Here is a 24,715-nt window from a genome sequence, read left to right as displayed (position 1 = left end):
GGGAGAGAGAGATATTACAAAACTGAACTTCCTCCAGAGTCATGGGGGCCAGGCTCAAACCTGAGTTGGACAAATGGCAAACCAACACACTATCCATGTGAGCTATTTTTGTTGGCCCTTGTGTTTTATTTATATCATCTCCCAAAGTGAAATAATCACATCAAGGTATCTAAGCTCTCATTGTGCCAAATGACTAAGAATCACAATAGTCACCTTAAAGTGCAATAAAAACACTCATCACAAGAAGGAACTAAGTCTCCACAGTGTCAAACATCCAGAAGAAAAATATCTCCTTTTGTGTTAGTGCCTATGTTCAGAAGTGTGTCCCTTTTTCTGTGCCTGCCTGAAGTAAATAGTTACATCCCACTGGCCAGAGGACTCTTGTCCAAATCCAGATAATTGGATATAATCATTAGGGACCATTTCTAACCTCAATAACATATGGAATGAAGATTGTTTCTATGTATATGATCAACTATGTGTCTGGTTGACTCAGAGAAGTCAAGAGTAGAAAACAAAACCATCCATACTTCTACTTTTCCTATTATTGCCAGCTCCCAGATCCGTCTAATTTGGTTCTCAGCCTCTCTCCTCCACTCTACTCAGATCTCTGTTTTTCTTAACTACAGAGTTGTTTAAACAGTGCTCTTAGACTCCCAAACTAGACAGTCTCCTAGCAGAACTGATTGCACATTAAGCAAAGGTGGGTCTATCTTTGTTTTAATGGCTATAATTATCTTTTAGGTCAGCGTATGTTTTTAAAGCTCAGCATCACTTTCCACAACCACACATGGAAATGCAAGTCATATATTTTAGGGGGAAAAAGGATTTGGTCCACCTTTCACCCTTGCTTACACTGAGGAGTAAGGACAGGAAGAGCAACATTTTGGATAACATATGGAATGAAGATTGTTTCTATGTATATGATCAACTATGTGTCTGGTTGACTCAGGGAAGTCAAGAGTAGAAAACAAAACCATCCATACTTCTACTTTTCCTATTATTGCCAGCTCCCAGATCCGTCTAATTTGGTTCTCAGCCTCTCTCCTCCACTCTACTCAGATCTCTGTTTTTCTTAGACATAATGGACTCATTTCTCTGTCCAGAGGCCACTGCTCCAAATAGTAGCCACTGCTCCAAATCATGAGGCAGGCAAGGAAACTGGGAGTATTTTATTTAAAATTATACCAGATTCAAAAGTTCTAAATGATTATCTTTTTCATTTTTTTATAAAAGAATTTACTTTGTTATTTTATTTATTTATTTATTTATTCATTTATTTATTTTAGATAGAGATAGAAAGAGTGAAAACAGACCACAACTTGGAAACGTCCTCCAATGTGGCAGAGGCTGGACTAGAACCTGAGCTGTGCATATGGCAAAGAAAAGCACAGTGCAAGTGAGCTATTTCACCAGCCTACTATTTATTATTTCTAAAAATCAGTGAAAGAAACCCTTCCAATCACTAACCTTACAAATTTTTATTTTCCAAGTACTATGACTGTAAAAATCTTATTTTAAATCTTAGTCATGAAAATGAAGTCTAGCTAACCAGGGAGGGCGCCTGCTCTGTCCAGTGCTGAACCCTGTAGTATTTTCCCCTCGTTTCCTCTCTGCTATTTGAGGATAAGAGGGACTTGAGATGTGAAAAATCTAGCAACTACTAATGGCGTTGGTCTCTGCATCAGGTAGTTAATTTTTTTTAGTGGTAGGAGAGAGATTACTAAAAAATGTAGGGTATTAAATATGCAGAGCACATTTAAAAACAGTTTAATTAAAAGGAATTTGAGGTTTAAGCAAAAATAAATGTAGTTTTTCTGCTATTGGCATTTGATTCTATTTAATGAGCTAAGTAAAACATGTTAATAAGCTGGCCTTTCATTAATTTATAACTGACTATACTATTTAAACTACAGAAAAAAGAATTCTGTGATTTTTTTTCCAGAGAAAGATTACTATAAAATTAACTTCAAATCAAGGAATGGTTGTATACACAGAAGTATATTTACAAAAAAATTCTGAGTCACACAAAGATTTAGAAGTGTAAACTTTAACACTTTAAATTGAGATCCTTCATGTTTCTTGAGCTCTGCTTTTAGGGAATTTCTTTCCAACAATGGTTTTGATCATGATGAACAATCTTGCTAATATACTGCTGTATCCAGTTGGCTAGAATTTTGTTCAATATTTTAGCATTTATATTCATCAAAGATATTGGTCTGTAGTTTTCATTTTTTTTGTTTGTATCCCTGTCTGCTTTGGGTATCAGAATTATGTTGGCTTCGTAGAAGCTGGAAAGGAGTATGCCTATGTCTTCAACCTTTTGGAAGAGTTTTAAAATAGAGGTATTAACTCTTTCTTGAAGGTTTTATAGAATTCAACTGTAAAACCACCTGGTCCAGGACATTTATTCAAGGGAAGATTTTTGATAACTGTTTCAACTTCTTTGGCTGTGATGGGCCTGTTCATTTCATCTAGTTCCTCTTTATTTAATTTTGGAAGGCTGTAGGTATCTAGGGACTCTTCCATTTCTTCCTACTTCTCTAGCTTGGCGGCATATCGTTGTCCATGGAAGTCTCAAATGATATTTTGCATTTCTGTGGTACCTGTCGTGATATCTCCTCTTTCATTTACAATCCAATTTATTTGGGTCATCTCCCTTTTTTCATTTTGTGAGTCAGGCTAAAGGTTTGCCAATTTTACTTACACTTTTGAAGAACCAAAATTTAGTTTCATTGGTCTTTTGTATATTTCTCTCATTTTCAGTGTTAATTATTTCTGCCCTAACTTTAGTGATTTCAGTCCTTCTGGTTGCTTTAGAGTTCCTTTGTTCTTCTAAGTCTTTAAGGTGTGCAGTCAGGCTGTTTATTTGAGATTTTTCTTTTTTCTAAATGTGTGCTTATATGGCTATGAATTTCCCTCTCAGTTCTGCCTTAACTGTGTCCTAAATATCGTGTCTTCATTTTCATTGAACTCTCAAAACATGTTAATTTCTTCCTTAACATCCTCTTTCACCCGATAGTTGCCAAGTAGTGTACTGTTGAGTTTCCATATTTGGGGACTTTTACTATTTTTTGTTTACTGTTTAAGTGTCAATTTAATTCCACCATGGTCTGAGAAGATGCTTGGGAAGATTTCAATGTCCTTAAATTCGCTGACACTGCCTTTGTGGCTTAATATATAGTCTATCCTTGAGAATAACCCATGTGGACTTGAATGAAATGTATATTCCAGTTTTGGAGGTGAATGGCTCTGAAAATGTCCAAGAGTACTAGTTTATCTATCTCTTCATTTAACTCCTTTGTTTCTTTATTGACTTTCTGCCTGGGTGATCTGTCAAGTTGAGAGAGTAGGGTGCTGAAATCCCCTGCTGTTAATGTGTTGCTGTCTATATATTGTTGTAGCTCTGTCAGATTGATGTATTTAGATGGCCTCACATTGGGTGCATAGATGTTGATGATCCTTAAGTCTTCTTGACTGGCTGATCCTCTGAGCACTAAGTAATGCCCATCCCTATATTTTTAAATTTTATTTATTTATGGTCTATCATGTCAGTTATGAGAATAACTATCTCTGCCCTTTTTTGTGGTCCATTGGCTTTTATGACAGTTTTCCATCCTTTCACTTTGAATCTAAGTTTATCTTGTTGAGTTAGGTCAGATTCCTACACACCACATATGGTTGTTTTTTTCTGACCCATCTTCCTACTCTGTGCCTTTTAATAGGTCAATTCAGGCCATTGACATTTACTGATATTAAATACTGAAGATATTTAATGCCATTATTGTGGGTTTTTTAGAGTGTTCTGATATGTGGCATATTTATGGTGATCTTATTGTTTATAGCAGACCTTTCAGAACTTTTTGCAGGGAGACTTGGTGATAGTTGATTCCTTCAACTGCTGCTTGTCTGATAAGGTATTTATGCCTCCATCTAGTCTGAATGAGAGTCTAGCAGGATACAGTAGTCTTGGTTGAAAGCCTTTCTCATTGAGCACTTGATAGATATCTTGCCATTTTCTTCTGGTCTGTAGTGTCTGTGTGGAGAAATCTGCTGCATATCTTATGGGTTTTCCTCTGTAAGTGACTCTTTGTTTTTCTCTTGCAGACTTACATATCTTTTTTTTTATTCTTATTCCTTTTCATTCTAAATATTTTGTGTCTTGGTGTCTTTAAGTCTGGGTCAATTCTGTTTGGGAACCTCTGGGGTTCTTGAATATTTAAGTCTTTTATGTTGTCTAGACTAGGAAAGTTCTCATCTATTGTGTTCTGTAGAATGCTTTCTTCCCCTCCCTGTCTTTCTTCCTCTGGTAGGTCTATAATGCATATATTATTTCTTCTTAATTCATCCCATATGTCTCTGTTGTTGTTTTTATTATTTCTTAATATCTTTTTGAGATCTCTTACTTCTTTCTTAGTTGTCTCTAATTCATCCTCCATCTTGCTAATTATGTTTTCTGCCTCACTTATCCTATTGTCTCTCCCATCTGCTATTTTCTGTAGCTCAGCTATTTTGTTAACCTGTTCTGATATGTATTAGCTCATTGCACTAGTTGTTCTCTTAGTTCAGCTATGTCAGTTTTCAGCTCTCTAATTACCTCGATATAGTGTTTTCTTTAAAAGCCTCATTTGTTGTTTCTCCATTTCTGATGACATTTATTTCAAACTCTTTCCTCATTCCTGTGACTAATAATGCAATTAGTATTTGAATGCTATCCTCATTCTTATGTGCTTCTACCTTGGAGGACAGAGGGGCTTTTATCTAGACTTTTGACCTGATTAATTTCTCCAGTGTTTCTTCTTGGATTAACCGTTGTATATAGTTTGTTATGAGGTCCCTCTCTTAGTATTTTTCAATCTATTGATCACTCTTGCCTAGATTGACTTGTGTCTTGCCGGGATAGCCTGAGGGTGCTTCTTCCTGAGCAAGTGCTCTCTGGGTTGGAGAGGACTCAACTGGAGTCAATCTAGGCTGCTGCATGGGAGAGGGATCAGGAACTCATGCCGGGCTAACGTAGCAGGAGATACATTCTGGAACTCTCAGAGCCGGAAAGCAATTCCAAGTGTTTTTACTCAGAAAAGCAGATGTATATATACCCGCCAAGTAGGGTGTAAACAGGATGTGATGTAGAGAGGGTGGAGCGAAAAAAAGAGACTGGTGAAAATCAGGGTGTGACAAGGAGAGGGGGTGGAGCAGGCGAGAATTCTACCACTGAACCACCAATGCCCTGGAGGGAGGGCGGTGCCTAGTTAACAGTGGTTTATGTAAATAGACCGCAGCTTTGAGTGGGATCAAACCAATGCCATGCAGGCATGCTGGTGCTTAGTTAAGCAGGAGCTTTAAGCCAGGGGAGCTGGCATACTACCCAACAGTGTCTAAGTAAGGTACTCAAAGAGTTCACACTTGTGGAAATAAACAATTGTTTTAATATTATCTCAATTCCTGAGTTAAAGCATAATGAATATTAAAACCTCTTTTGTTATTTTTTCTTTCCTGTAGGCTATAGGAGCCTGAAGGCTTTTTAACTATACATAGGCTTTTTAGCTTAATCACTAACTCCTGACCAAGAGAGAAAGCAGAGTGGAGGAGAGGTAACACAGTGACTATGCAAAGAGTCACCCATGCCCCAAGGACCCAAAGCCCCTGGCTTAATCCACCTGCTCTGCCAGCAGCTAGATTAAAGCCTGACAGCTCTACTTGGCCTGTGAGTTTCTATACAAGGCCCATTTATAGTCTGTGGGTTCTGAGGCAATTATTCACTGTGTTCTTATCAGGAGAACAATGTGGAAAGGCTCCCACTACACAGCCCCACCTCTAGACCACTAGGATGTGTGTCTTCTCCTGAGTTCCCTGGTCAGTTCTCTGCCCCCTGGTGTCAGCACAGGGTCTACCCTCTGCTGCTCCAGCTTCAAAGGCACAATAGCAAGAGTATCCCAGTTGCATTTGGTGAGCCTTAAGGGAGTCCTCTCCTCCCTTCAGCAGTCTTTCTGTTGGTAAAACAGACTGGAGGTCTGGCACCACAGCTGGCAAACTGCCGGACTGTTACCAGCCACTCAGGAGTGGACATGGCCTAATCATGAGTCTCAGTTCATATTATTAAGTTTGAAATGATCCAAGTAGATGGGTCAGTTATGCTATAGAGCTTGGTTTAAAAATCGACACTATTAATTGTGATTTAGATAATGAACTTTAGGATGATTCTAGACAAACCTATGACTTAATTTCTTCATTTGTAAAATATGAGAAATAATTATACTATACATTATTGAATTTCTGAAAACAAATGAGGCAATGTCTGTAAAGATTAAATGTAATTGTTAGTAAGTATAGTGTAAGCACTACATAACTATTTGTTGTAACTACTTAATTTACTGGCTACAGTTAGAGTCAGTTTCATCTGGCCAGCTATGCTAAAAAAGAACTGACACTAATCAGTTTCTTCCATAGACTCTCCCCTAGTTTATCCTAATGAAGATGCCTACTGATAAATACAATAAAATTTATTCTACCCCGCACTTTTCTACTCAGGAGATGGGGCAAGTAGAAAAAACTTTTAAGATCCAGACATGCAATAAAAGCCTTACTACTTGACTGACAAGTTCTAGAAAGTCTATGTTTTTGTTCAAAACTCTTCTGGTATTGATTGAGACTTTAAATTGGAAGGCAGTACAATCTGATAAAGAACATTTGAGGATATCTGTGACAGCTTGGAGGATGCTTTGCCACATTTAATTTTCAAACTTTCTAAACATAGATTAAATAAAATTAAATTCTATTACCTTAAGATCCAGCAATACCACTCTTGGGCACTTACCAAAAAGATGTTCAAACACTGATTTGAAGGGAAGTGTGCACATGGGTGTCCATAGCTGCATTATCCACAGCATCCAAGGAGTGGAAGAAACATGAACGCCACTAGCAGATGGCGGGCCATATACTCCACGGAGTACGACTCTGGATTTGAAAGGGATGGAATAGTGTCCTTTGGGACAAAATGGGTGGGACTGGAGCTGATCATGCTTAGCAAAATGAATATGAAGAGATGAAAGACAACTAGCAGATGGTTTCAGTCATAACTGAATCTAGAGATCTAAAATGCATGAACTTGCAAAAACAACAAGCTTGAAAAAGCAGAAACAAACGGTCTCTAATACTTTGTGAGGACTGTGGTGGTTATCATTGGGAAGATGCGGGCACGGAGCTTTTGTTGTGGATATTCTGTAGAACTATGCTCTGTAATCTTACAATCTTGTAAACATTATTAATCACAAATAAAATGGTTAAAATAAATTAATTAACTTAAGTTAAATTCTAAACTGTAATGGGAAGAGTTAATATTTGGATCCATGCCTTCCAGCTTGTGTTCATTGTTCTGAGAACGAAGTTTGGCTTGAGTCTTTGCTGTCTTTTTTCTGAAGAAACAAGCATAAAAGTAAAGTGTGGGTATATAGCCATTCTTGGATTTGTAAATAGAAAGGTTTGCTCAAGATTCTGGATACACTTGGGGATTTGAATCAGGTTCCATCAGAAGGCAAGCAAAAAAGAAATAGCTCATCACTGAATGGGAGAAAACACACAACTCAGAAAACACTGCATTTATAGATCAATTTCTCTGCCAGTATGACAACAGAATGTCTTTCTTTACATAGTCATCAATGTCATATTATTTAGGAGTCAAAACACTTTAAAATACTTGAAGGCGGCTACGTATCATGATTGCCATGTAATGTGGCGTAAGGACAGTGTTCACTTCACATTATATTAAATTCTGTTTGTGGACGGAGAACAGAGAGATCATTTGGAACCAGAGCCTCAGAGAGGAGCTAATGCAGTTGAAAGAATCCTTGCAGGAACCCACTCACATCATTATTTTTTAAAGATTTATTTATTCATTTATGACAAAAAGAAGGGGGAGAAGGAGAGAGAACAAGAGCATCACTCTGGCACATGCAATGCCAGGGATGGAACTGGGACCTCGTGGCTGAGAGGCCAAAGCTGTATTCACTGTGCCTCCCAGACTGCCTTATGCTGATCCCTTTGCTGTTGTGAGTATAGGACAGTTGAACATGATGGGAGGGAGAGGAGAGGCACATGGGAAACTGGGAAGTTATTAGTGGAGTAGAGGGTCCACTTTCTACATATGGATGTTGAGAAGATAGAAAAAAGATAATATGTATTATCCTTTCCTCCTATACCACCCTACTGTAGCTCATATTCATAAAAGCATATTTCCAGTGGTGATTCTTTGGGATCTCTTCTACTACTACTACTACTAATAATAATAATAATAATAATACTCACACACACACACACACACACTTTTCTAACTTGTTAGGACACAGGAGTGGAAGGAGTGATAGAGAGTAGGGTTAGAGAAGGGGTTAGAAGGGGCCAGGTTGCGGTGCACTTGGCTCAGCGCTCATGTTCCAATGCACAAGAATCTAGATTCTACATTCCACACCCCAGTCTCCACCTGCAAGGGGAAAGCTTTCAAAGTGCTGCAGTGTCGCTTTTTCTCTCTTTCTCCCCTTCCTTCTAGATTTCTGGCTGCCTCTAGCTGTCTATCTAATAAATAAATAAATAAATAAATAAATAAAATATTTTTAAATAAATTTTTAAAAAAGAGAGTGGGAGATAGAAGGGGGTGGGAGGGAGAGAAAGAGACTTACAGCACTGTTTCCCTTTTCATGAAGCTCCCCTCCTGTAAACAGGAGCCTGCACATTTGGTCTTTCTGTGTGGTAGCAGCCATAGTCAATCTGGCATGCCATTATCCAGTCCCTGGATCCTAACTCTTAATCTTTGACTGCCACTGTGACTGTCACACCGCTTGGCCTGGATAGTGACATTGATATTATTGGAAATGTGGTTAGTTAATGATTAATGTGATGAGAAAAACTGTATTAACTCCCTTCTCATAGCTTAGTAGTCGAAAGGATCTTTAAAAATTATGTATTTGATTATGAGAGAGAGAGAGAGGGAGAGGGAGAGGGAAAGAGGGAGGAGAGAGGGAGAGAGGGAGAGAGAGAGAGAGGGAAGGAGAGAGAGAGAGAGAGAGACATTAAACTGGTACATGCAATGTCTGGGATCAAGCTCCAGCTCTGTCCACTGCAGCATCGTCTAGTTTTCAGCGGGAAGAATCCTTAGCACACACACTGTGACCCCTCCCTATATTATCTTCTTTCCTTTCTCTCCCTTGATTTCTGCTCCACAGTCATTCTTTTCTGTATTATTTTTATTAGTGATTGACAAGAATTTTTTTGGTGGGGGGGAAGATTTTACTTGTACATAAAGAACTATTACATACTCCATTTTCCTGTAACTGTCATCTTGATTAACAAACAAAACAAAATATTTTTAAAAGCCCTAGATCGCTGCATGTATATTTTGTTTGGGTTTTATAGAGAATGGGGAGCATTCCTGCTGTCTTACAGTTTATGTAGGCAATAGATAGTTATTATTATAACCATGTTATTTGGAGATTTGGTTGACCTTGAAAATCCCATTGTTAGGATTTCTGTATCATACAAGACCTCACCGATATTTATGTCCTTTAATGCTGTTTACGTAGAGCTGTGTCTAATAGAGTGACACAGCCCGTTGCTCCTGGTCTCTCTGGCCTAAGATTACAGGTGATATATTTCCAAGAAAAAGTCATTATTAGAAATGTATTATCCATTTAAGCCTACTGTTAAAATTCAGTCAGGTTACCAATTTGAAACAAATGATGTCACAAATATCAGCAACTGTAACAAAAATGAATTAAGCCACAAAGCAGGCAAATATATAAATGAATGAGTATAATAAAAAGGAAGTAAAAAGAAGTGAAACCAAATGAACAAAATATCCCATCTAGACTCATTCAAATCCCTCCCAATGAAGAGAATACCATCCACCATCAGCCAACGCCACAAAAACAACCGCAAAAGCTTCATCAAGCTAGAGAGAAGGAAGGAAAACTATAGGGAGGCAAAGGCACACCACACCAGATCTCTCTCACATATGAAATCACAAACAAACCTCAGCAACAAAATCATGAATTGGTCACACCAGAGAGAAAAAAAAAATCAATAATCAAAACAAAAGAGCATCTCCAAGCCAAAGGAGAAAGATTTATCAAACCAAAGAGAAAGAAGAAAAAGAAAGAAAGAAAAATAAGAAAATCAAAAGGGGATGGCAAAATCACTACAAGACAGATGCCTCCCACAGGCAAAATCACCAAAAAACCTTTCAGCCGCTATCCAACAGTGACCTAACAAGCTAGGGATCTAACGCAATGAACAGAGACAGCCTGCTAAGTCAGTCAGATTGGGAGGAGGAAGATGGCATCCCGCCCCAAATCTCCCTTAGTTGGCTGGAATGCAGTGAGTGGGCATCTTTAAATGACTCCCCACTGATTTCTGACAGAATGTTCCTCTTTAGGGGTCAGGTGGTAGCACAGCAGGTTAAGCACAGGTGGTGCAAAGCGCAATGAACAGCGTTAAGGATTCCCGGTCCAGCCCAGGCCGGCTCCCCACCTGCAGGGGAGTCGCTTCACAGGCAGAGAAGCAGGTCTGCAGGTGTCTGTCTTTCTCTCCCCCTCTCTGTCTTCCCCTCCTCTCTCCATTTCTCTCTGTCCTAGCGAACAACAAAAGACATCAACAACAACAATAATAACCACAACAAGGCTACAATAAGGGAAACAAAAGGGGGGGGAATGGCTTCCAGGAGCAGTGGATTCATGGTGCAGGCACTGAGCCCCAGCGATAACCCTGGAGGCAAAAAAAAAAAAAAAAGAATGTTCCCCTTAGGTGATTTTCCTCCACAGGCAGGTGGGCCTCTCCTTCTCTGCCCTACTTCCCCAAACCAGCCACCTCTGCCCCAGGCTGGGGGTCGGGTGTTGGCTGACTCCCAGCTTCACTTCCTTCTTTTCTCTGGCTTATATATGATTTATAATTTTCCATTGTGGCTCCTTTTTGACCCTTCCTTTGTATTTTATCTCCTATAGGCCTGAAAATCCTGTTTCCACTTAGAATTCCCAGGGTTTGAATCAGTGTTTTGGGGGAAGAGTCAGTCTCCTGGCTGCTTTCAGGCCTCTATCTTGCCTCCTCCTCCTTTAGGCCTTTCTGCTTGACTGCTGCATTTACAGAGTCACTGTAGACTACTGCAGACTTTGACTTAAAGGTACATATTTTCCCCTAACATGGATATAGGCGCACACATGTCCTGTCACAAGGGCCGTGGTCTATATACAGGTTCTAAAACTTTGTTAGAAAGTGTGCCACCCACAATGGCACTAAGGAGACCTATGAGCTAAGAAAACTCTCACCAGAGTATTAGAGCTAAAAGGTTGCCATCCAGGCCTGGCTTCTCTAGACACAGTCCAAAGTGAAACAGATTGAGGTGGTTGGTACTGATTGCATTGCTTTGCCTGAGATCAGCAGATGCAGAATTAAATTGTGTGGATCCAGAGAGGCCTGAAGGAAATGAACAGAGGACCAGAGCTTCCAGTACTGACAGAAATGCAGATTTGATAGAGAATGAGGAAGGTTCCTTGCTATCTTAGAGCTGAAGAGGGCAATAGATACTTATTATTATAACCAAGTTGTTTGAGAACTTGATTTACTTCTACAATCCCAAGGTTAGGATTTACTGTGCCATACAAAACCTTACCGTGATTTATGTCATTTAAGCCTATTTACAAATGACTGTATCTTATATACTGACAAGAGCAGTTTTTTCTGGTCTCCCTGGTCTAAGATTACAGGTAATTTAATATTTTTTTAAAATAATAAATATATTAACAATTTAAGCTCAGTGTTAACATTCAATTTACTAATTTCAAACCTTAGGTGCTTAGATAGAAGGAATATATATACCCAGAACTGAAATCCGTACATTATACCCTCTCAGGCACTATATGTTCATCCTTAACTTCCCTTCTTACTTCTAGGCAATGATATTGGTATTTTATCTTCATCGCTCCATTTGATTCTTGTTTTAAGCAGCATATGTTGTAGCTGTCTTACTTTTATTACCTGTTTATCTCTCTCCATATTTCACTTACTGATTTATGTGAGTTGAATGTGATCCGTGAGCTGTTCAAGATCATCACGCTAACAGTTTATTACAGCTACAAGTACTGAGGTCAAGAAAAACCCACTAAGACAAAGCTTACCTATTACTAAGCTTAGACTTCAAATGCAGGGAGCCCATCGTATTAGTGGAAGGCCGTGCTGTACATTCTGTTGTAGTCTGCTTCCGTGACAGAACCTCCCTGCTAGCATCAGGAGGTATGAAATGAGTTATTCCTGGGGGAAAAGTGGAGTCTAAGCCAGAGGTTTGTAAGAAGTCTACAGGTCAAATGAGTCTAAGAAAAACATATCATCTGTGACTCCAGCACTCTTAGAGGTGTATAGAGTGACTAGAATTGATGTACCAAGCCATCACATTAATGTATTAATTAGGTGTGTGTGTGTGTGTGTGTGTGTGTGTGTGTGTGTGTGTGTGTGTGTGTGTGTGTGTGTGAGTCCTGACACGTGGGAATTCACCACGCACTCCCAAGGCATTCTTTTTCTTTTTTTTTTTATTCCATGAGAGAGAAAAAGAAAGATATCACAGTAGTAGTGTTTCCTCCAGTTCTGTAGTACTCCTGTGTCATGCTGGGGCTTGAACCCTGGTCTTGTAGATGGCAAGTCACTTGCCATACTATGTTAGCTACTGTCTAGCTCCCTAGGTACACTTTAATAAAGATAACATTTTATGTATCTTAAATTTATTTTGACTCTAGAAATGCTGCATGTTTATAAAAGCATTGGATGTTGCCAAACATATGACATAGTGGAAATCTTCATTTCTTCTCCAATTTATTTTCACTGTACAGACGTAACCAAGATAATCAATTTGATAAACATCTTTCTAGGTTAATTCTATGCATGCATAAACACATACTCGAGGTCTTGTTAAATTTGGTTTGTTCACTTAAATGCTGTGATCATTTTTTCATATAGGCATATTTTCACCTTTTATTTAATTATTAACATTTCAAATTGAATAATTTGCTTATTCATAAGACTGTTATTGATTATATATACTACCTAACATGTGTGCTAATACAAAAAATGACAGAGAACACACTTGTATCACAAATAATTATTTTTTCCACAAATTAGTTTAATATTGTGCAATTATGTAGGATGAATTCAGATTAAGTGAATTCAGTATAATCACTCGTATTTTAAACTTGCTGATATGCCTAAAGAAATCATTCTGAGTTTAGTGTGTGATGATGAAAGACGTTACAGTGACACTTTTTTTAAATAAGTGTAATTCCTTTACCATTACATTCAGATCAAAATTACACCAAAAAACTTTTTTTTTTCTGGAAGTATAAAGTTACATGTACTGTGAAAACAATCAAACTATGATATACTTATATTTAAAACAGTCTTTCTGTGTGATTCCAACATTCTCAAGGACTGAGTTCTTTGTTGGTTTAGTCATTTCCAAAGTTTCACCCCTCTGGGTCGACTTTTTGGGTAAAAAGAGAGAGGGAAGGAGACAGAGAGAGGGAGAGAAAATGAATCACTGTGCCAAAACTTCCTTCAGTGTGGTGGAGAATGAACTCCCATCTGGGTCTAGCACATGGTGAAGGCATCCAATTTGTTTTCCAGTTTATTGCAGAGAGATAAATAGAGAGGGAGAGTGACCACACTGCTCTGTCACTTATAGCATTGCCTCCTCCCTCCCTGACTCCCCCAGTGCTATGGTGCTGAAAAGTGAGCTCTTTCCCTCCCAGGATCTGGACCATAAAGATGTTAAAAGTTTCAGCATCTGTCTGGAATTATCCATGCAAGCAGGTCATCACAGTGGTGGCCCTGGGAGTGTCCTCCTCTCATCTCCTCTCCGGGCTTTAGTTCCTGGAGATCTGACTCTTCCCTGTTTCCTCAACAAGCTTGTCAACCACAATACTGACTTCATCCTCCTGCTGCTCCTTTCCTGTGACGTGTACATGTTTTCTTTTGCTCACATGAAGTCAGTTTCCTCTTGGGCTAACATTGCCTTTGATTTTTCAGGGCTGGGCGAGGACTGTATGGCATTGACAGCATGCCTGACCTGCGCAGGAAAAAGACCCTGCCTATTGTAGGAGACGTGGTAAGACACTCCTGTGACTTCTCTTTGTTCTCACGTCTTCCTTTGTCTTTATCAAGTAGCATGCTGGACTCATTAAAGGCCTAGCATTGTTGAATAGACCTCAATAAAACTCAGAAGAGACTGAGGCAGGCAAGATAGCTCACCTGGTGGGGGAGGGTGCTTGCTCTCCCCGCACTCACAGAGCTTCCCCTACAGAGAGCCTAAGTGTTTACATCTCTCCCTGCCCCTCTGCTATCAGAAAAAATTCAAGTGAAGCCATAATTATGACCAAAATAGATAAATAACTAACTAAATGAAATCATATAAGAAACTGAATTCTACCATTTTATTAATTTTAAAAAATCTAGGAAGCTAGGGAGATAGCACACTGGTTATGTAAAAAGCCTTCCAGGCCCAAGGTCTTATGTTCATGCTCCAGCCCCATTATAAGCCAGAGCTCAATGGTGCTCTGGTAAAAAAAATAAAATAAAATAAAATAAAGAAATCTAGCCAAAGAATAATAGCTCAATTTTGAAATCTTTTTATATTGGCTGAAATTACAAACTGTGTGCAGATGATCCTGTAATTGAGTAAGAAGAAGTTACACGTTCTGTCAAAACAGTTTCCACATCATGCTTTCAATGTCTGTAAATGACCACAAGTTTCATTCAGCATTTATGGCTGGCCTTTGAAACTACTCCTTAACCCAGTAGCCTTCAACACTTAATAAAGCAGGTGTAAACTGCTACTCAATGGTTTGTTATATTAAGAGCATGTTTGACCAGAGTATTAAGTTATTCATTTTAAATAAAATCATAGCTCCCAGGCCAAGTCATAGTCGCCTGGGAGAGAGCAGACATAGCCATGCCCGGGACCTGCCAGGCGAGCTTTGCGGGAGAGAGAGAAATGATCCAGGAACCAAGCTCGTGGTGGTAGCAATACAAATCTTTATTCAGGTAGACGCCCCAGAGTCGGGTGTGAGCACAGCAGGTTAAACCACATGGCACCAAACCGCAATGGCCGCCTCCCACTCTGTAAGCCAGCCCTTCTTCAGGTTGGGACGCAGGAGAGAAAAGAGAGCAAAACCAGGAACAGAAGTGGGTTTTATGGGATAAAACCGGAAGTGGCAAGTCGGGAACGGAGATGGCTGGGAAAGGGGATGGAGAAAAGAAAAAGGCATGCTGGGAACTTCCTTAGCTACCATTTTTATGGTTTTAGCTGGCAGGAATTAGCAATACCCTGAGAGGATAACGTGGTGGGGAGGAGACCGTTAGTCATTTATAAGACAAAGCAGAAGATTGTGAGTAGATAAAGGGACCGGCCATACTAGCCTAGGGTGGTTTGTGGGCCCTGCCTAACTCGACCACATCTGCACAATTTCCCAACAGGGACCCATGTTCAAGTGCCTGGGCCTCACATGCAGGGGGGAATGTTTTACAAACAGTGGCGATATATTGCAGATGTCTCTCCTTCTCTCTGTCTCCCTCTTTCTGTCTTACCCTATATGAAAAATGGCTATTGGTTGTGGTGGAGTCATGTAGATACCAAGGTCCAGAGATAACCCTAGTGGCAGAAAAAAGAAGAGAGTGAAGGAGAGAAAGGAAGGAAAACATGATTCCAAAGCCATTAAATCCCTGTTAGCTTTGAACAGAACTATGAATAACTCCTTCGTGTATGATGGGAACCTCAGAGAAACGAAAATAATTGGAAAATCATCAGCATGAGCAAAAAAAAAAAAAGTATTTTCCATGGTGTTTAGTGTGTTCACACTGGTCTGGAAGCATATTCTCTACAAATTTACTTTTTCTCCTCTGTTGGGACCTTACACATGTGTGATTCCACCATTGCTAAGCCAGTTTTGCTATTATTTTCTAATTCAGGGAGAACTGGAGAGGGAGAAGAGAGAGGTAGAGACACCAGAGCTCTACTTCACGATCCCTGTAGGTCCTGCCAGTGTCCCAAAGTTCTTATGTGGGGGCGGGGGGGAGGGTGAGCCAGAGTTCTTGTGCATAGTGAGAGAATTTCTCTCTTAGGTGAACTGTATTTGGCCCGAATGTATTTTCTTAATAATTCATGATATTAAGCTATATTTCCTCCAGAGAAACAGAGTTTTCCTGAGGGGGGATAAAGTGAGCAGTTTCTTTCTTACTTTTTATTTATTTATTTATTTTTGCCAACAGGATTATCCCTGGACCTCAGAGCCTGCACAATTCCATTGCTCCTGGAGGGATATATATATATATATATGTTAGAGAGAGACAAAAAGAAGCTTCTCTTTTACAGTTTATCCCACGTGGTGGCCAGGGACTTAAGCCCCAATTTTTGTGTATAATAACATGTGTCTTCTATTGGATAAGCCATGTTCCGAGAGCTTTACCATTTCTTTTTTTAATACACTATTTTTTTCTAATGTGGTACTGTGGTCTTGATACCACCATCCCAATGGTTTCAGGCACTTTCCTGAGTGAGCCATCACTGGGTCCCATTCTCCTCCTCCAGTTTTTCAAATATTAATCTTTTTTTCCTCTTTTTTAGTCAATAGAGTCCCATTTCTCTGAGTCAGCTGTTTCAGAGAGAGACGTCCCAGCACTAAAGCTTCCCTCAGTGCCATGGAGCCCAGTGCCTTTAGCGCGGGTCATATAGATGGCAAAGCAGGCACCCCCCCAACTGAGCTTTCTCACTGGCCCAGTAGCAAACATTTAAAATTTTTCTACAGGGAGTCAGGTGGTAGCGCAGCGGGTTAAGCACATGTGGCACAAAGCGCAAGGACCCATGTAAGGATCCCGGTTCGAGACCCCCGGCTCCCCACCTGAAGGGGAGTCGCTTCACAGGCGGTGAAGCAGGTCTGCAGGTGTCTGTCTTTCTCTCCCCCTCTCTGTCTTCCTGTCCTCTCTCCATTTCTCTCTGTCCTATCCAACAACAATGACATCAATAACAACAAAAACGATAACTACAACAATAAAAAAAAGGGCAACAGAAAATAAAATAAATAAATAAATGTAAAAAATTAAAAAAAAACATTTTCTGTGAACATCTTTGTCTAAAGATGGTCACTTTGGTTTGAGATTAGGAAAGACAGTCTCTCTGCTGGGATAATTTAATGCATCTCTGTGAAACTAGCTCAGATTCCTGCCACATGAGTCAATCATTCTAGTCAATCATATGACAGACCTGCTATGTCTAATAGCACTGTACTATTTCCTCACTGTCTATATGTCTAATTATTTATGTTTTACTTTTTCTCAACCTTGGATGCCTCAGGCCATGGTAAGTGATCTCAATTTATCTAGTGAATATTTGTTGATTTTTCAACTGCACACTGTACTCATTAAGGTGATCGTGGGAGGAAAGGTGGAGAAATAAAAAGACAGAGACACACAATCCTATGAAGTTCAGGTTTCCTGAATTTTTGGTTCTGTTTTAAAAGAAAATATCCTGTATGAAACCAGTGGGGGCAGGGGCTGCTAGAAATGGGAGATCACCTTGAGTAGTCCTTGAATATAAGTCAACCCTTGAATGTATAGGTTCATGTGTTGGGGCTAGAGAGATGGCAGGCGAGAGCCCGTTACACTTTGAGTGCATGTCTTTGTAGTAATATCTGGGATCAAACGTGTTCTACCATGACTTCTGCTTCTCCTCATGGTATAGAAAACCTGATAGCCCTGAGGAACTTCTCATTTCCTGAGCTTTTGATGAAAATATTGAGTTTGTTACATATGGCAGAAGTTTCTTCCAGGAGTAGCATAATGGCACTTGCTGAGTTCCAGGGTTTCTGGCATGAACCCTGGGTTGAGTGAATTACCTCAGAAGCCATTGGCAGTAAGAGAGGAATCTGGAGGCAGCCAACATTGGACTATATCCCAAGATGGGATTTTACCAAATGTCTTTCACAAAGGCCTCTGTTTCAGTCTTTTTATTGAGCATATGAGAATATGAAGTGTTTGTATTTGATATACATCAAAACATGTATATCAAATAAAAACGTTTTAGTGAAGTACATTTGAATAATCTCTGCTCTAGTATGTAAACTACTCATAGCAGACTTGCTGCCTCCAATTTCAGTGATAACAAGTTCTATGTTATTCTACAACTTCTGACCCAAGGATGTAGGTCCTTTCAGGGATCAGATAATGCTCTTTGCATACAGCATCCTTGACCCACTGTCTGTTTACCCTGATGTTGGCCAAACATCCCTAATGTCTAGAAAGAGGACTATCAAGAGAAGACAAAGAATTTCAGACCTTGTATAGTTCTAGTACAAAGCGTTTAATAATTAGAGTAATGTCAGTATTGTACAAGTATATGCAAAAGTAGCAGACACTATGAGTCACAGGGTCCCCAACAAGTTATATTTTATACTGGGGATTAAAGAGACTTTCATTTTATTTTAAATCTTATCTTAGTTACCAGTACTGAGTGGAGAAGGCAGATTTGAAAATAATGATTTTACAGCTGATAAAATGGCTTGGAAGAACTTGGTGGAAAAACATGTCAGGGGACTGTGAATAACGCAGCTCCTGTTGAGGTTGAGGGCTATCACACAGGCCAGCATATCTATGAAGGGGTGTGATCAGAACTGTCTTAGGAGAATAAACAAGTTCTAGAATTTCCTCCCACTGGAAATGTTTGGCTATTCATGTCATCTTACTGGGCCTTAGTTTTCTCCTCTGTAACATATAGGAATAGGGCTTAATGATCTGAAGGATATTTTGCAACCTTGATATTTTTTTTTCCTCCAGGGTTATTGCTGGGCTCGGTGCCTGCACCATGAATCCACTGCTCCTGGAGGCCATTTTTCCCCCTTTTGTTTCCCTTGTTGTTGTAGCCTTGTTGTGGTTATTATTGCCATTGTTGATGTCATTGTTGTTGGATAGGACAGAGAGAAATGGAGAGAGGAGGGGAATGCAGAGAGGAGGAGAGAAAGACAGACACCTGCAGACCTGCTTCACCACCTGTGAAGTGACTCCCCTGCATGTGGGGAGCCGGGGCTCGAACTGGGATCCTTACTCCGGTCCTTGCGCTTTGCGCCACGTTTGCTTAACCTGCTGCGACGCCGCCTGACCCCCGATATTCTTTTTTAAAATATATTATTTATTTATTGGGCAAACGCTAGTAGAAGAATTTATTTATTGGACAGAGGCAGAAAAATTGAGAGGGAAAGGAGAGATAGAGAGTGCTCCAACACTGTTTCATTGTTTGTGAAGCTTTCTCCCTGCAGATAGGAGCTGTCCTTAGTATTCAGTGACTCAACATACAAGGTGAACTGTAAAAGGATGTAGGTGCCATTAAGACATTATGAGAACTGCAGTAGGTGTTGTAGGGGACACAGAATGATGGTAGATGTAGTGTAGAATTATTCCCCTGAAATCTTATAATCTGTAAATCACTGTTAAAGTATTAATAAAATGCTCAAAATATTGGCATTAAATCAGGAAAACGGGAGGTACTTACCGCCTTCCCTTTTCGCATTGTACTGAGCAATATACACACAACTGTCATAGATGTGCTGACAGCTGGATTTGCTTTGATGTAGACGCTGGCTGCACGGAAACCGGGACTCTCTCTGGCCATGCTGATCCGGACCTCTTTAAACAACGAGGAGCTGGTGAGTGCACAGGCACCTTTACCCTATCTGGGTCACCCGACATCCAGAGCACACCATCCTCCTTGCTGTACTTACCTGTGACACTACTCACTGCGTGATAATCTCCTTCTGCTGCTTCCATGTGCATCTGGAATCTCAGCTTGAGAAGTGTCCTCTTACCTGGATCTGTCCCATACTTCCTCTCATATTCACATTTAGGGTTTCTTTGTCTTATCATGATGGAAGTTAAAGGAATAAGCTTAAGTGAGAGATCAGACGGAAGGATAAACACCAGACGGTCTCATTTACACGTGGCACTTTAGAAATAGCGGAGGAAAAGGAAAACAGTGAAGTTTAGACTTAGGGGTCATCTGTTGCAGATGGACTAAAACAAACAAACAAACAAAAATGCAAAGGGAGGAGGTGGAAGGGAGCTGAGAGGACACTGGGAACCCAGTGAACTATGGCAGTAGCAGGTTTAAGTTCATATCTGGTGGATAGGCAGACACCTACCGCCAGGAAGTAAGAAACTGTACTTTTGATAACGGCCTTGTAAATCATCACATAGTCCTACACCCAATCACCCCGATTCTTAAACCCAACACACACGAATCTCCCGGGGTAGCTGTCAAGCACCCTGTTGTCCGTGGGGTGCTGGTTTATGGACTTCAGGTGGAGCTCGGGCAGAATTTTGAAGAGCGCCATGGCGGTTCCCATGTGCCCTGGATGCTATGCTACGTCATTTCATCACGCACAGATACTCCTGACCTTGTACTGAGAGCTGACTTCTGCTCTCTCTTGTGGGGACTGCTCCACTCTACCTTCTGTGACTGTAGCGACTTGGTTCTTTATTTCTTAACTTTTTTTTTTTTCCATTAGGGTTATTGCTGGTCCTTGGTCACCACACAACTCTTTTTGTCCATGACCAATTTTTATTATTAATTTTTCTTTTTGCTGAGGTTGAGGAAGAAAGAGGGGTTGTGGGGAGGGAGGTCGAGGAGAAACACCATAGCTTTGCTCTGCCACTCATGAAGCTTCCTCTCTGCAGCTGAGGGCAGACCATTGAACCCAGGGCCTCAACTACGGTAGCATTTGCGCTACTTGGCGCACACCCACCACCATCCAGTCCAAGAAGGACGCTCTTACATAATGATGAGTGTTCCAACAACCTGACTTTGTTTCAGATTTCTAAACACTTGACCTGTAAATACCAATATTTGCATTTGTATTTCTCATTCTCTCAAATTTCTCTGTCACTCTTATTTTCCACTTAAAGCCATGGAATCCATATGAAAATCTGTCTAGAAGAATCTAGTATTACCTAATAGTCTAATTTTGAGGAAATAATAAAGGTCAAGCCTTTTTATGATTAAATCCCACATTGTTCACTCCTTATATTTTAAACTGCTGTGTGCGGATGTATATGTGCTCATTCTCACCAAAAAAAGTAAAGGACAAGAGGAATTATCAGGATGCTTCTCTCTGTTTTCTGAGATTGAGCAGAGCACAGAGCTTTAGACTGTGTTTAATCTATGGTCTGTCAACTTCAAATATCACTTGCTTCCTCAGCTGTGCTCTGTAAAAGGTTTCTCTGTGTAAGCCTTGGTGAACAGATAGTCCATTGGCTCCCTCTCAAATCTATAAAGCCCATTTTCCAGGGACCGATTCTTCAAAATAATCAAACAAATGAAAATGAAATGTGACTTCTATCCCACAGGCATATTACTCTTGACAAGCTGTCACATTCAGTCATCTCCCGTCCAGCTAATACAGATGTTGACGGCAGCACTTGCCTCTTCTTGGTGTTGGGAGTCTGCCTAGGCGCACCAGAACAGCAAAGCCTGGAATGTGCTCTACATGGGAGGATGGTGCAGAAAATATCGAGTGGTCACACATCACTTTTAATTAGATAGCTGTAGGGTACAAAGTGCAACCCTTTCTTTCAAGAGAGGGAATGACTCCACAGTCTGATGAAGGTGGCAGGGTGTAAGCCCACTGGGTCCTGTTGACAGTGGAGGAAGCACGGAATTGAGTGCTGATCCCAATTCTGTCTGGTTTGATTTCTGAGTGAGAAGCTCACCAAATGAGTCCTTAAGTACTACATTTTTTAATACATTTTCATCTGACTTAAAAACAAAAGAGCTAGCAATTTACTCTTCATATGCCATGGTAACAGTTGGCATGACCCTGGACTGCCTAACTCTGCGCTTGCTTTGCAAAAACAATCGCAAACTCAGCACGGTAATGGATTGTCTACTATGTGACAGTCATTTCAGGATCCGGGACTATTCTCAGCTGAGAATCCCTGCTGCTGTGAACGTTATCATAGACGGAGGGCAGATCTGATATACTGTTTGTAGGCACTGCTGCCACAGGCTGTGATGAATCTTCTAGGAGGCAGGTCTGGCAAAACATCTCACTTGGATAGCGCTTTACTTTGCCATGAGTGAGGCCTAGGTTTGAGTCAGGCCCCACCACACTGAAGAAAGCTCTGGCGCTATGGTCTCTTTCACTTTCTCCCTGCTCTCTGCTTTCTGTCTCTATCTAGAAAAACAGGGAGAGAAAAGAAAAGAAAAAGAATGAAGGAGAGGAGAGGAGAGGAGAGGAAGAGGAGAGGAGAGGAGAGGAGAGGAGAGAAAGAGGAGAGGAGAGGAAGAGGAGAGGAGAGGAGAGGAGAGAAAGAGGAGAGGAGAGGAGAGGAGAGGAAGAGGAGAAGAGAGGAGAGGAGAGAAAGAGGAGAGGAGACAAGAGGAGAGGAGAGGAGAGGAGAGGAGAGGAGAGAAAGAGGAGAGGAGAGGAGAGGAGAGGAGAGGAGAGGAGAGGAGAGGAGAGGAGAGGAGAGGAAGAGGAGAGGAGAGGAGAGGAGAGGAGAGGAGAGAAAGAGGAGAGGAGAGGAGAGGAGAGGAGGGGAGAGGAGAAGAGAGGAAGAGGAGAAGAGAGGAGAGGAGAGAAAGAGGAGACAAGAGGAGAGGAGAGGAGAGGAGAGGAGAGGAGAGGAGAGGAAGAGGAGAGAAAGAGGAGAGGAGACGAGAGGAGAGGAGAGGAGAGGAGAGGAGAGGAGAGGAGAGGAGAGGAGAGGAAGAGGAGAGGAGAGGAGAGGAGAGAAAGAGGAGAGGAGAGGAGAGGAGAGGAGAGGAGAGGAGAGGAGAGGAGAGGAGAGGAGAGAAAGAGGAGAGGAGACAAGAGGAGAGGAGAGGAGAGGAGAGAAAGAGGAGAGGAGACGAGAGGAGAGGAGAGGAGAGGAGAGGAGAGGAGAGGAGAGGAGAGGAGAGGAGAGAGAGGAGAGGAAGAGGAGAGGAGAGGAGAGGAGAGGGGAGGGGAGGGGAGGGGAGGGGAGGGGAGGCGAGGGGAGAGGAGAGGAGAGGAGAGGAGAGGAGAGGAGAGAAAGAGGAGAGGAGAGAAAGAGGAGAGGAGAGAAAGAGGAGAGGAGAGAAAGAGGAGAGGAGAGAAAGAGGAGAGGAGACAAGAGGAGAGGAGAGGAGAGGAGAGGAGAGGAGAGGAGAGGAGAGGAGAGGAGAGGAGAGGAGAGGAGAGGAGAGGAGAGGGGAGGGGAGGGGAGGGGAGGGGAGGGGAGGGGAGGGGAGAGGGGAGGGGAGGGGAGGGGAGAGGAAGAGGAAGAGGAAGAGGAAGAGGAAGAGGAAGAGAGGAGAGGGGAGGGGAGGGGAGGGGAGGGGAGGGGAGAGGAGAGGAGACGAGAGGAAGAGGAGAGAAGAGGAAGAGGAAGAGGAGAGGAGAGGAGAGGAGAGGGAGAGGGGGAGAGAGAGAGGAGAGGAGAGGAGAGGAGAGGAGAGGAGAGGGAGAGGGAGAGGGGGAGAGAGAGAGGAGAGGAGAGGAGAGGAGAGGAGAGGAGAGGAGAGGAGAGGGGAGGGGAGGGGAAAGGGGAGGGGAGGGGAGGGGAGGGAGGGGAGGGGAGAGAAGAGAAAGAGGAAGAGGAAGAGGAAGAGGAAGAGGAAGAGGGGAGGGGAGGGGAGGGGAGAGGAGAGGAGAGGAGAGGAGAGGAGAGGAAGAGGAAGAGGAAGAGGAGAGAGAGAGAGAGGAGAGGAGAGGAGAGGAGAGGAGAGGAGAGGAGAGAGAGGAGAGGGAGAGGGAGAGGGAGAGGGAGAGGAGAGGAGAGGAGAGGAGAGGAGAGGAGAGGAGAGGAGAGGAGAGGAGAGGAGAGGAGAGGAGAGGAGAGGAGAGGAGAGAGAGGAGAGGGAGAGGGAGAGGGAGAGGGAGAGGGAGAGGGAGAGGGAGAGGGAGAGGGAGAGGGAGAGGAGAGGAGAGGAGAGGAGAGGAGAGGAGAGGAGAGGAGAGGAGAGGAGAGGGTGGGGAAGGGGGAGGAGTCCTAGCATTTCAACTAAAATATGGTCAAGTGAAAGTAATGGGAAACTCAGGTAGTGTGAAGAATCCAAAACCAAAACAACAACAACAACAAGCCTCTCTTTTTTCCTTCTTGTCATTTTCTCCTCCACTTCCTTCTTCTCCTGTTTTAAAAAGTTTTAATTATGTTTTTATTTATTATTGGACAGAGAGAAATTGAGATAGGGAGTCAGAAGTAGAGAGGGAGACACCTGCAGCCCTGCTTCACCACCTGTGAAGTTTTCCCCTGCAGGTGGGGACCAAGGGTTTGAACCTGGTCATTGCGCACTCGCACGGCAGTGTGTGCTCCTAACCAGGGCCGCCACCACCAGCTCCTCCTTGTCCTCTTCTCCCTCCTCCTCTCCCTCTTATTTCCTCCTCCTCCTCCTCCTCCTCCCTCTTCTCCACTCCTTCATCTTCTTCTCCTTTTTGTTTTTTAAAATACTCTGTTTTAATCATGTTTATTCATTGGATAGAGACAGCCGGAAATTGAACAGTAAGGGGGTGATAGAGAGGGAGAGAGACAGAGAGACACCTGCAGCCCTGCTCCCCCACCCACAGAGCTTTCCCCCTGCAGGTGGGGACCAGAGGCTCGAACCCGGGTCCAGGCACATTGTACCATGTGCACTCAGCCAGATGTGCCACCACCCAGGCCCTCCCTATTCTTTTGCATTAAAAACTAG

The 24,715-nt window shown here is 41.8% G+C and overlaps 1 protein-coding gene across 5 annotated transcripts in view; it reads left to right on the top strand.

The window, feature by feature from the left end:
* UNC13C (unc-13 homolog C) overlaps positions 1 to 24,715 on the top strand; it is a 413,239-nt gene that overhangs the window by 103,635 nt on the left and 284,889 nt on the right. For 3 of the 5 annotated variants that reach the window (XM_060178196.1, XM_060178193.1, XM_060178198.1), the window contains exons 4-5: positions 14,053 to 14,139; positions 19,646 to 19,715. In XM_060178196.1, the coding sequence (XP_060034179.1) occupies positions 14,053 to 14,139; positions 19,646 to 19,715 (157 nt within the window). Of the gene's footprint in view, positions 1 to 14,052; positions 14,140 to 19,643; positions 19,716 to 24,715 lie in introns of all 5 variants that reach the window. The other 2 variants (XM_060178197.1, XM_060178195.1) reach the window with 1 other exon arrangement.

This window comes from Erinaceus europaeus, chromosome 18 (assembly GCF_950295315.1).
Source record: "Erinaceus europaeus chromosome 18, mEriEur2.1, whole genome shotgun sequence".
NCBI lineage: Eukaryota > Metazoa > Chordata > Mammalia > Eulipotyphla > Erinaceidae > Erinaceus > Erinaceus europaeus.
The sequence above is the reverse complement of the archived record's forward strand: the minus strand, read 5'-3'. Positions and strand labels throughout refer to the sequence as shown.